This window comes from Kogia breviceps, chromosome 6, assembly GCF_026419965.1.
Source record: "Kogia breviceps isolate mKogBre1 chromosome 6, mKogBre1 haplotype 1, whole genome shotgun sequence".
NCBI classification, from domain to species: Eukaryota; Metazoa; Chordata; class Mammalia; order Artiodactyla; family Physeteridae; genus Kogia; species Kogia breviceps.
The window spans coordinates 99,266,071-99,278,587 of NC_081315.1; the positions used below are offsets into that span (position 1 = coordinate 99,266,071).

The 12,517-nt window shown below is 38.3% G+C and overlaps 1 protein-coding gene across 2 annotated transcripts in view; it reads left to right on the forward strand.

The window, feature by feature from the left end:
• The window catches only part of ADGRA3 (adhesion G protein-coupled receptor A3), a 111,727-nt gene that overhangs the window by 74,822 nt on the left and 24,388 nt on the right, over positions 1 to 12,517 (forward strand). For both annotated transcript variants that reach the window (XM_059066476.2, XM_067036348.1), the window contains 2 exons: positions 1,123 to 1,284; positions 3,477 to 3,680. In XM_059066476.2, coding sequence (XP_058922459.1) covers positions 1,123 to 1,284; positions 3,477 to 3,680 — 366 coding nt within the window. The remainder of the gene's footprint in view (positions 1 to 1,122; positions 1,285 to 3,476; positions 3,681 to 12,517) is intronic.

A 12,517-nucleotide genomic window follows, 5' to 3' on the forward strand; every position in this document is an offset into this window, starting at 1 on the left:
TCAGCTGGGATCTTCTGGGATGATCTAAAGGTCTGCTGAAATGGCCTTGGCTTTCTGGCTTGGCTTTGGGGCTTTTGATGCTTCTTTCTTGGTTAGAGGACCTGCCGGTTTGTAAATCCTCCAGTGCTACCTCTGGAATGCTTGTGTTCTTTCTGCCATGGCTCTCCCTCTTGTGAACATTTTACTCAGTAGCAAACCCCCTCGACAACAGGCTGCCTCCTTAGCCTGGACTGTTCAGTGCACTTCTCTGATATGGGACACACAAGTCACCATCAACAATGGCCAATTGACATTCCACTGGCATTGCCCGACAGATGTTTACATCTGTAAGTTATGAACTGAGCTAATGAAAAGAACTCAGTAAATGAAATGAAACAAGCGGTGGAAAAGTGGACACTTCTTAGGATCCATTCATTTCGTGGCACTGGGTCTTAAACCATCCCATGAGTTGGGAGGAAAGCAAGAAGCAGCTCATGCGAGGTAGAGGGAACCACATATGTATAGACAAGTTCCCAGCCCATATGGGGAACTTGCAGTAGTTGGACATACCTAGAGTTTTGAACATAACGGGATACTAAAGAGGGAGACAGTGTAAGTTTCTTGCTTTTTTTTAATTAAAAAATTTTTTTTAAGTTGAAGTATAGTTGATTGACAATGTGTGGCAAATATTTCTTAATAATAATGTTACGCACAACATTAATAAAGTAACGCAATATTAAAGTAACACGCAAAAAGAAAAGTATTTTTCCAGACAGAGTCGAGGTCTTTTTATTCTGAGAATCACATGACGTCTTTTCCCTCCCCTTGATTAATTTAATCTCCTTTCTCCCCCTCGCCCCCCATCGTTGATCAGTTTGAGTACTGCGTGTCGGTCTTTTCACCAATGATTCGACGGTTACTTACGTGCACTGTTTTGAGCTAAATATTACCAAATGTTTATAACTGACTGTGCTCTTCCTATCTGAAGATGTTTTAATGAGAAGCAAGTCAAATGCCTGTTGGGTTTGCACGTGAAAATTTAGACTGAAGGCCCATCTGGGTGTCTCATTAGGATTTTGATGATGTAAAGCCGCCTGCGTTGGCTTTAAAGAGCTTCCATTTTCTCTCCTGCATGCCTGCTAGCTCGGTGATGTGATGGTTGACATTGCAAGTAACATCATGTTGGCTGACGATCGTGTCCTGGGGCTGGCGCAGAGGGAAGCTAAAGCCTGCAGTAGGATCGTTCAGTGTCTACAGCGCATCGCCACGTACCGGCTAGCAAACGGAGCTCATGTTTATTCAACAGTAAGTGCAACGTTAGCCTAGAATTCTAAGGAAAAGGTTCATTTAAAGCAGCTCTAACTCAAAAGAGATAAGTCTGTTCCCCATTATGGGGCGAGTATTTTGTTATTGCTGATTATTACAGAATTTCCTGTTCTTAGGCATTTTAAGAGAGAATTTTGCCTCTGAAAAGTCTGTGTTCTTGGTAACTGGAAAGTGCTATCTTAATTTGTAATTTGAAAGGTTAGCACCATCTCATCCTCTGAAACTTGCTACAACACAAATAGCAGCACTATAGAATTGCCCTCCTGTCGTATACCCACTGTCCATCCTAGCTGGTATTCTGTTCCCATCCCTGAAGGATGTTTTGAGACAGTGCTGGATTTCTTGCCCAGGTTTCAGTTTCAAAAGGGAACAAGGATTCCCCCCAACCCTTCTGAACCTGTGGGCATTTTTCAGTCAGTTTCATTCTTGGGATAATGAGTTATTTATACGTAATAATCGCTCCATTAAATAGTATTGTTTTATTTGTCCTAAATTTCTTGGTGTACGGCTTCCTTCTTTTGTTCTAAAATGTGGTAAATATGACAGATGTGGTAAATATAATAAATAAATGCTTCATTCTTTCAGCAGTCATATTCTGATCCGGCCCATGATTTTCATTTTCTAACTATTTTAATGGGTCCATCGAATGTTCTGTACCTCCTCCTATGATTTTATACAATTCAAGATTGCTGTCTTTCCATTGATCAGTGGAACGTTTTTGATGAGACTATGTTTTATTGGTCCTTTGGCTCAGTTAAGTTTCGGAGTACTTTCCTGAATAATAAACAAAATGGAGGCTTAGCATGACTCCTATCTTGACAACATAGTTCAGGGTAGTTGCCTTCTCAGGCATATGATCTTACTTGAAATTAGCTTTCCAGTTTTAGGGCCACACTTGGTCCTCCAGGTCATTGAGATCCATTTTCAATCCTGTGCTTCAGCCTTGCTTATTACTCAGCACAGAGAACTTCCTTCGTTCTTCTGAGAACCCAAGGATATAATAAGGAGCAGTGTAGTGGGTATTTGCACACCATTTCAAAGTATAAAAAAGTTTCTGAGAAACTATATATCTACTTATGATATGGCTTCAAGGGCATCTCAAAATGGCAGTTTTCTTTCTTTCAACTGAGGTTTCACATGTTTATCATGATTATATGTGTCTTTGATTGACAAAAAAAATTTGAATATAATTTGCTAAATATAATTGAATTTAGTAAGATTTTTCGCAATGTGTCATCTGTGGGACAGAAGCTAATGCAAAGATTCCTTAGTCTTAAAAATTTAGGAAGCCACCAGTTATTTTCTACTGTGCATATGGTACTTGGAAAATTCTGCCTCCTTATATTTAAAAATTTTAATCTTCCCAATAGATTTTAGATGCCTCTCACGAAAATCCTATGTTTAAAAAAATTTTTTTAAAGAGGACTTCGTCCACATATGGTACTTAGAATGATGCCTTGCCTCTATAGTAGGCATAGAATGAATCATCCTTGAAGGAAGGAGATGTCATCTTGTCCCTGAAATTTACAGCACATGCTGTCATCTTGCTGGATGTGAAAGAGACCCGTCAGCCTCTCACTTCCCATGCCCTCTCTGTCGTGGTTCTCACAGAGGGAGTGGTGGCAGCAGTCCTCCAGACATGGGCTTGGTGGCTGTTTGTATTGGCAGGCCGTACATTTTGGTGGACCCTCGAGTTCAGTCTCACTCTTGCATTCCTTAAAATTGTTGGGGCACGTGCCATCTTTTTCAGGTGATTTTCTGGCCTAACTTGCTTTCAAAATCTGTTCATTTCTGTCTGGCCTAGCACCTCCCCTCTTTTTCTGAAGAAACAGCTTTGGAGCAAGTCTGTATAAAGATTTTATTGGTGAAACTTAATGCTAAGAGTTGTTGTTCCCGTGAAAGAAAAAAGGGAAGATGGCATGAAGTGTTGAGTGAAGCAACTTTTAATTTGGGACTTGCTCTTTTCCTTTTCATGGCTATCTTTCTATTTTAGGACATCCTTTTGTTTCCAGCGTCTTTTTTCATTCTGCCAGTTATCTACAGTGTCTTTGTTTAGTAAGAATGTGAGGTTTCTCTTCTAGCTTATGTATAGTGTTTTGTGTTTGAAACTCTTTGAAAGTGCTTTTTTCCCATATTATAAATCTTTTATAACTCCTGTTTGACTTTTGAAGTATTCACCCAATATTGCTCTGGAAGCTTATGTCATCAAGGCTGCTGGCTTCACTGGGATGACATGTACCGTGTTCCAGAAAGTGGCAGCTACTGACCGGACAGGCTTTTCTGACTATGGGAGGCGGGATCCGGATGGAAACCTGGATAAACAGCTGAGCTTTAAGTGCAACGTTTCAAATACGTTTTCAAGTCTGGCTCTGAAGGTACGTTATATTCTGTAATCATTTAAGGCTTTACAGTTAGATTAGAATACAGTCAACCCTCTGTATATGTAGGCTCTGCATCTGCAGATTCAACCAACTGCAGATTGAAAATATTCAGTCAAATAAAAAAGTCCCAGAAAGTTCCAAACAGCAAAACTTAAATTTGCTGCATGCTGGCAACTATTTACGTAGGTTTTACATTGTATTTTCAGTTATTTACATAGCATCTGCATTAGGTATTATAAGTAATCTAGAGATGATTTAAAGTAAGTATACTGGAAGGTATGCCTAGTTATATGCAGCTGTTATGCCATGTTTTTTTTTTGTTTGTTTTTTGTTTTTTGCTTTTTTCCGGTATGCGGGCCTCTCACTGTTATGGCCTCTCCCGTTGGCGGAGCGCAGGCTCCAGACGCGCAGGCTCAGTGGCCATGGCTCACGGGCCCAGCCGCTCTGCGGCATGTGGGATCTTCCCAGACCGGGGCACGAACCCGTGTCCCCTGCATCGGCAGGCGGATTCTCAACCACTGCGCCACCAGCGAAGCCCTATGCCATGTTAACGTGAGAGACTTGAGCATCCATAGGTTTGGGTATCCAAGGGGATCCTGGAGTCGGTCCTCTGTGGATATGGAGGATGACTGTACTCAGAATGTTTTGCTTTGCAAAGATAACCGTACTAAAAGTTATTTGGAGGGAGGGGATATTGGTATTGCCTTTGCTGTTGTTTTGAAAGAAATTTAGACCAAGAAGGGACACATCATGATTTTCATGGGCCTAGACATTTTTGTCCTCTGGACCCCTTTCTCCACACAAATATGTTAAAATTATATTTTACAACTGCAGTGGTAAAAAGATGAATATATTAATAGTACATATTGAGACATTTTCTTTGACTTTAAAGTTCATTTTTATGCTTCTGATTTTAAAGAAAAACGTTTTCGTAGACCTCCTAAAAGTATTGTGTGCCCTTGGCTCTGTGCCTCCTGGGCCTAATGGGAAAATCCAGGCATTTAATCAGGCAAGCTGTAGATCAAGATTTTTAGCACAGAAGTGCAAGCATGAGATGTGTGTTCACAAATTGTGTGTTTTATTGCAGTACGCAAAATTAAAAGCATTTTTATTGATTTTTAAAATTTGGGGTTCAGGTGTGTTTCATTAAACTGCATTGAAGCAGATGGTGAAAGTACAATTTCAGCATCCTAATGGAATCACAATTTTTTGTTGAGCTTTGTGTGGCCATGTGTAACTATGTTTTTGGTAGTTTTTAATTACACAGTGCTTTCTTTGTTTCTGGTTTGTTCCTGAATTATGTCACAAACAGTATTCCAGTCATTTTAATGCCTGCATAATAATCAATGAAATAGGTGTTAGGTGTCCTGGTGCACTGTGGAGGCTCAAATATTGAATGAATGAATGAAGAATTAATATGTTTTGTCATACTTTACCCTGGTGACCTCCATAAGGAGAGCCAGTTTGCCTAATTTAATAATAGTCCAACTTCCCCCACTGCCCAAGAGAATCTCAACTATGTCAGAATGTCTAATGATAATATATTTACTTGACACCATATATTCAAAGGAAAATTGGCAAGATTTGTTACTCTTGACTGTATGAGAGTATTTGACGCACCTAGCGATGCTACTCCTTAATGCCTGCTCCTTTCCTTAGAGTGTTTTTTTATTGGTAAAAACATACCACAAAAGGCATCAAAACAGCATCACAGGGCTTCCTTGGTGGCACAGTGGTTGAGAATCTGCCTGCTAATGCAGGGGACACGGGTTCAAGCCCTGGTCCGGGAGGGAGCAACTAGGCCTGTGAGCCACAACTACTGAGCCTGCGCGAGTCTGGAGCCTGTGCGCGTCTGGAGCCTGTGCTCCACAACAAGAGAGGCCGCGATAGTGAGAGGCCTGCGTACTGCGATGAAGAGTGGCCCCGGCTCGCTGCAACTGGAGAAAGCCCTCGCACAGAAACGAAGACCCAACACAGCCAAAAATAAATATAAAAATAAATAAATAAAAATTTTAAAAAATAAAAAGACTAAAGAAGAGATATATGGCCAATTTCTTAAAAAAAAAAAAAAACAAAAAAACCCACAAAAACCCAGCATCACACACAGGCCCATGAGAGGTGTATGTCTTTTAGGAATACTTAAAATTGATGAACCCTTCTATCTTAGATAATCTTCTAAGAGAAATTAAAAATGATGAAACCCAACATTTCATCAACTTTACAACCTATCCCTTTGGGTAAGGAGAGTTTCTGCCTGCTGAAGTAGAAAGCTTTAAATGAATACTCAAATTTGTTAATTTCATACTGTTCTATCATTTTAAGATCATCTTGGTGGCCAGAAACCAGGGACACATCACATTATTATTCATGCTTTATAGATGGACATGCCTAAACCTAGTGAAAATGGAACATATCCTTCATGACACAAAATTAGTTAAAAATTTTAATGTTGAGAGTACCAAATGCCTTAGCATTTTAACAGGAAACTTTTACATTGTAGAGTTTATACTACGGCAATTTTTACTCTTTTTGCCTGTGTTTTTTTTTTTTTTTAATGCCTTGAATATACTGACTAGACATCTTGAACATCTCGTAATTGATTGTATTACCCTTGGATGGGAGAACATGCTAGCGTAAGAAGTTAAAACCATAAAAAGACAGTCCTTAGCAGTAGAAGCCTAGCTTGAGTTGCTTTCTACATATTTCTTGAATCTCTATTGTCCTGTCTTTATTACCTTCACATTGCCCACGCTATCGTGAGCTCCTATTTAGTCTCTGTGTCTCCAGGCTCTTCTTAAAAATTCATCCTTTTCATACAGATTGGTCTGCCTAGGGCAGTCTTCAGCCAACACGTACCAATCCAACCATACCAGTTAGTAAAATATTGAAGTACTTCCTTACCCTTTAGCAAATAGCTGCTGCCCCAGTCCCCTGAATCTCCTCAGCCGGCGTCCTGGTCCTTCTTCCAGGAACACGACCCAGTCTGTCCACCCTTTAGCAACTGAAGGGCCAGTACCTACAGAGCAGAGGTCCTGTATGAGACTTCCCCTCTGAGGAAGCTGCTCAGATTGTTAAGATTGTGCACATTATCCCTGCATCTACCCAACATGGAAATGGACCTTGCAGATCCCATGATAAATGGTGTCCCTTGGAGGCTGGCTGTCAGTTAATGTCATCATTTGGCATTTATCTGCCCTTGTCTAGTGACAGAAAACTTCCCTTGTTGTCTCTTCCAACTACTGGCCATTCTTAGGCCAGGCTCATATGCTCATTCTTCTACTAGAACCCCTGCTCATCCTCTCCCCTCCCCAGCTCTTTGGTTTTATGATAACACACAGCAGAAATGTCAACTTCGAGAATCTTACCTAATACCATTTGGTCTGTCCTCGCCTCTTCCATCCTCATCTTAATTTCTCTTCCTCGCTTTGCCCATAACACTCTGCTCATCTCTGTCATTGCATGTCACACACAGGAGCCAAATGGGCTTCTTACAACTCCTGCGTTGGACTGAGGGTTACTCAAGGTCAGAACTAGTGCTTGATCCATTGATGAAATCCAGCGCCTGGCCTCAGTCATTCAGCCGGTTGGAGATTGAATTAACCTGTCATCTGACCCTTACAGCACCTAATCTTAATTTTTTTCTTAACCAAATGCTTCCTTGCACTGTTGCTACCATAATTCAGATATGTTAGCATCCAAAATATTACCTATTTTCGATTAACTGCTAAGAACTTTTAGTAGCTGTTGGTGTTTTGAGTTCAGCTGTTAATGTAGCCAGAAAGAATTGGTTCTTAAAATTTTTATTGACTGGAATTTAGAAATCAGGTTTTCTTTATGCATCCCATATTTCTCTCATCCCATCTAGGGCTTTAGCCCAACTGAAGTCCTTTGCATTTCCAAGCCAGTCGTATACATTGTCACACTTCCTGCCTTCATATGTGCCCTTTTTCATGCCCTCAGTGTCCCCTCTGCTTGGGGAAATCACTGCTCCGGTCTTCTAAGACTCCATTCGGTTGGCATCTTCCTTTTCTTCCTCAGACAGAATTCATCATTGCCTTTTAGCCCTGTAGTGTTTTGTTCACTGTCCAGAATAATTAGAAGCTGGTGTGCTGGTGAGTTGAGTTATAGTGAGAGGCCAGGGTTATCTAAATGTGTACATGTTCGGCTCCCCCACTTAAAAGCTATGCAAACTTGGGCAAGTATCTTAACCTCTCTGAATGTCAGTTCCTTTCTCTTACATAGGGATCATGAAATGGTACTAAACTCATAGGGTTATTGAGAGGGTTTAATGAGGCAAATATGTAGACATTTACAGCAGTGCCTGGCCCAGGGTTAGTGCTTAATAAATGTTAGCTCTTATTGTTTTATTATTGTTGTTGTCTTTTCCTTGCTAGATTTTTAATATTTGAGGGCAAGGACCATGGCTTATTTCATTGTATATCTCTAGATTCTGCACAGTGCCATGCATAGAGGAATGGAACATCCAATAAATGCCGTTGAACAAAAATTTAACAGCCGAACTTAATTGGCAAAGAAAGTCAGTTAAAAAAAAATTCTAAAGGCAAACATAATCCCTGTTAATCTTCAGCGGTGAGATAATCAAAAGGTGGAGTGAAGTTAATAACTAATTATACACAAGAAAATAATTAGGATGTATCATAACCTCTATCTGTTTAAAATCTAGTGAGTAGATAGTCAAGGAGACATGAACAAATTCCTGTTTTTAATCAGCTGGCTCTTTGACCCATTCTAATTTTATTGTTAGAATTCTAGAGACTTAAACAAAATTAGGATTTCAGAAAATTTTGATTTATTAATTACGTAGTGTCAGAAGTCCAGATTGTTTCATAAGTGATGATGTTAAAATCTAGTGAAAATATTTGAGTTAACATCTGTTATGATACTTATCATTTTCTTCTTAGTGTCATTCTAAGTAAGGAAATATGCATGAATTCAGCAAATAAATTCATGATTAGAGCTCTCTGATAACATCATTTCATGTGTGTATAGTTTGTCAATTTTTTAGTATTGAAGTTAAAACTAAAGCTGAGTTGTAGAAGTGAAAACAAGATGAGGTTTTAGATGATTGTTGGTTAAGTCAATTACTTTAAGGCATTTTTCTCTCTCCCCAGCCTCCAGATAATGACCTGCCACACTGTGGCAGTACAGACAGACCTCGGAGATATTGTGGGTTCGGTTCCAGATAACTGTAGTAAAGCAAATATTGTAATAAAGCGAGTCACACAAGTTTGTTGTTTCCCAGTGCATGTAAAAGTTATGTTTATACTATACTGTAGTCTATTAAGTGTGCAGTTGCATTATGCCTAAAATACAATGTACAAACCTTAAATTAAAAAATACTTTATTGCTAAAAAATGCTAACTGTCTGACAACACAGGGTTGCCACAAACCTTTAGTTTGTTAAAAAAAAAAAAAAGAAAAACCCAAAAAACCACCTCCTGCCCCCCAAAATGTAGTTATCTGTGAAGTGCAATAAAACGAGGTATGCCTGAAATAATAATAAAAATACCACCCACAGTTCCATAGCCTTTTGTGCTTGTCATGGTCATGATCCCCTTTGGTCCTCATAATCATTTGTTAGGAAGATCATTACCTGTACGTGACAGATGCGACTCACAGGGTAGACAAAATTGTGCAGTGTTAAGCAGCTACTATGTGGTGAAGCTGGGATCCAAATTCTGGTTTCTTCTTCCAGATCTCATGTTCCTCTCCCCATGGGGGGCATATGGTCTTCATTAATAGATGTTAGACACCAAAAACATGTCTTTCCGCAAGTTTTTTTTTTTAATTGAAATATAGTTGATTTACAATGTTGTGTTAATTTTTGCTGTACAGCAGAATGATTCAGTTATACCTGTATATACATTCTTTTTATATTATTTTCCATTATGGTTTATTACAGGTTATTGAATGTAGTTCCTTGTGCTTTACAGTAGGACCTTGTTGTTTATCTATTCTATATGTGATGGTTTGCATCTGCTAACCCCAGACTCCCAGTCCATCCCTCCCCACTCCCCCTCCTCCTTGGCAGCCACAAGTCTGTTCTCTATGTCTGTGTGTCTGTTTCTGTTTCATAGATAAGTTCATTTGTGTCATATTTTAGATTCTACATATAAGTGATATCATATGGTATTTGTCTTTCTCTTTCAGACTTCCTTCACTTAGTGTGATAATCTCTAGTTCCATCCATTCTGCTGCAAATGGCATTATTTCATTCCTTTTTATGACTGAGTAGTATTCCATTGTATATATGCACCACATCTTTATTCATTCATCTGTCGAAGGACATTTATGTTGTTTCCATATCTTGGCTATTGTGAATAGTGCTGCTATGAATATGAACATAGAGGTGCAGGTTGTCTTTTTGAATTACAGTTTTGTCAGATGTATACCCAGGAGTGGGATTGCTGGATCATATGGCAGATCTATGTTTAGTTTTTTAAGGAACCTCCACACTGTTTTCCTCAGTGGCTGCACCAACTTACATTCCCACCAACAGTGTAGGAGGGTTCCCCAGAGGTTTTTAGGAGAGATTTTTCTGATTTATTGGCTATAATTTGTATGTTTTATATCTATTTCCATTGCTGTAATCCATATATTTAAAAATGAATATATGGTTAAATTAAATTATTACCTTTGTGTTCTTGTCTTCAGGCTAACTGGCAAAAAGTACAGTCACAGTAAATATAACAAATGTGTTCCTTAGTGATTTTTTTCATTAGATTTACAGCCTTTCTGGAATAAATGATCAGTACTTCTTTTAAGGAGATTAAATATGCAAGTGTTATTTTTTTTACTGTAAAAATTAAATATTATTGATATAGATGAAGTTTGCTTTTCCAGCATGCCAGGCCACCCCAGGGGACCTATAATTATTATTTAGTAGTATTCTTTATTGGACTTTGAAAGATGCTTCAGAAACCGTAAGTGTCTGACAGCCTTGAATTTGTAGCTCTCATCTCTCAGGGATCTGTCCGTACACCTGAGGTTTTTCATTTGTTGTTGTTGGGATGGTTTTACAAGTTTAAATTTCTGTAGAAAACAGCTTATACTTCTAGAAATTATAGTTGCCATTTCCTTTTTCAGCTCTTTTAGAAAGTAAAGTATGACTTCTTTTTTTAAATTAATTCGATTTATTATAAAACTTTCCCAGAGAGCTATGCTTTGTTTTCAAGATATTTTGTGTTCACAACAGAATTCTTTTATGAATTTTAAAGTACTTAAGCTTAATAAGTGTCTGGTATATAACAGTTCCTCAGGATTTTGACCTTCTAATTAAATCAATCTACTGATGTTTTTCCATGTTCGCATGCATCCTTATATACTTAGGATAAATTTATATACTTGATAGAAGTATACTATATTAGTGAATGAATTTATAATAAACTTTGTTTTCCTATCAAGTTATATTTGTGAGAATAGTAGAAACCTTTTTATATGTTTCCTTAGGTGAAATATTTTTACTGAATATTTTCTCAGCATCCTCAATTTAAAAGTAATATTCCACTATCGACATTCAAACTTCTGAAATACTTTTTTTCCAACAGATATTTATGGTTATTTGCTGTGTTACAACATTGTTCTAAGCACGGCAGTTAAAAACTAAATCTGAAGTCAATCATTTGCCTCAGTAGAACCTTTTAAAAAAATGCCACACAGACTTTCATTAATTTCATAAACAGTGGGCTATTTTATCAAATACTAGTGCCAGGAACTATATTATTAACATAGGCTATCCAAAAATAAATGAGATTATCTGCATTCAAAAATTCTCTTTACTCTAGTTAAGAGGAGCAGACAGTGAGATACACAGTGCTCCTTTTAAGTATAGTTATCCTGGAGCTGTGTACAGAATGCTGCATGAGTCTAGAAGAGGGAGCACCTACCTGTAAAAGCAGTATCTGGACGAGTCGTGTAATTAATCATTCCCCCCCCCCCCCCAACCAAAAGCCCTATGTATAGAACTTTGCAGCATCTTTCTCTTGGCTGCCAGCCTTTCTCATTCTGATCCTCTATCTTTTGCATTGCCAGCGGAATTAACTTACTGAAAGTCAAATCTGACCAGTTTGAGCTCACCAAATAAAAGAATCATGGAGCATTTCAGCCAGAGATGCTGGCACGTGCACAGTGGCATTTAAAAAGGAGATTTTGCTAAACTCGGTGTGGCCCACCCAGTCTTGTGGTGTAGGGAGTGTTAGGGGATGAATTTGGGACAAGGAAATTAGCCAAATTATATGGCATACTTAGGATTTTTTGGCCATAGTTTCTAAACATTTGGGAACCAAGGTGTTATTTGAACTGAAATAACAACAGATTTGTTGAAGAGGAAATTCTGTTGGCATCGTGTATGTTGGATTGGAGAGAGAAATGAGTGCCAAGAGAGCGGCTTTGTGATGTCTTTAAAATAAGGACGTTTCTAGATAATTATTTGCCTCCCTGGTGTACAGATTCATTTTTTATGAAATGCTGAATAATTTATATAATTTTAAAATCCCTAATAAAGAAATCTGAAGAACACTCAGTGCCCAGCCAGAATTTTCACTTGTTCCTCTTTGTTACTGTGTTTTCCTAAACGTGATGTGTTTCTTAGTCTCAAGTCTTCTGCTAAAATAAGTTTGCTGAATCTAAACTTCTATTATGTTTGTGTATAATTTCTTTCTTCTGTCGTTTGACAGTTGGAACCCATCATAAACCACCTTAAAGTTTCATAAGCCCAAATTAATTATTCTCACATTTGTGATATGCTCCCTTTGTGCTCATTTACCATATTTTGTTATTGTAAAATTCATATGAAGACTGGTCATTGGGAT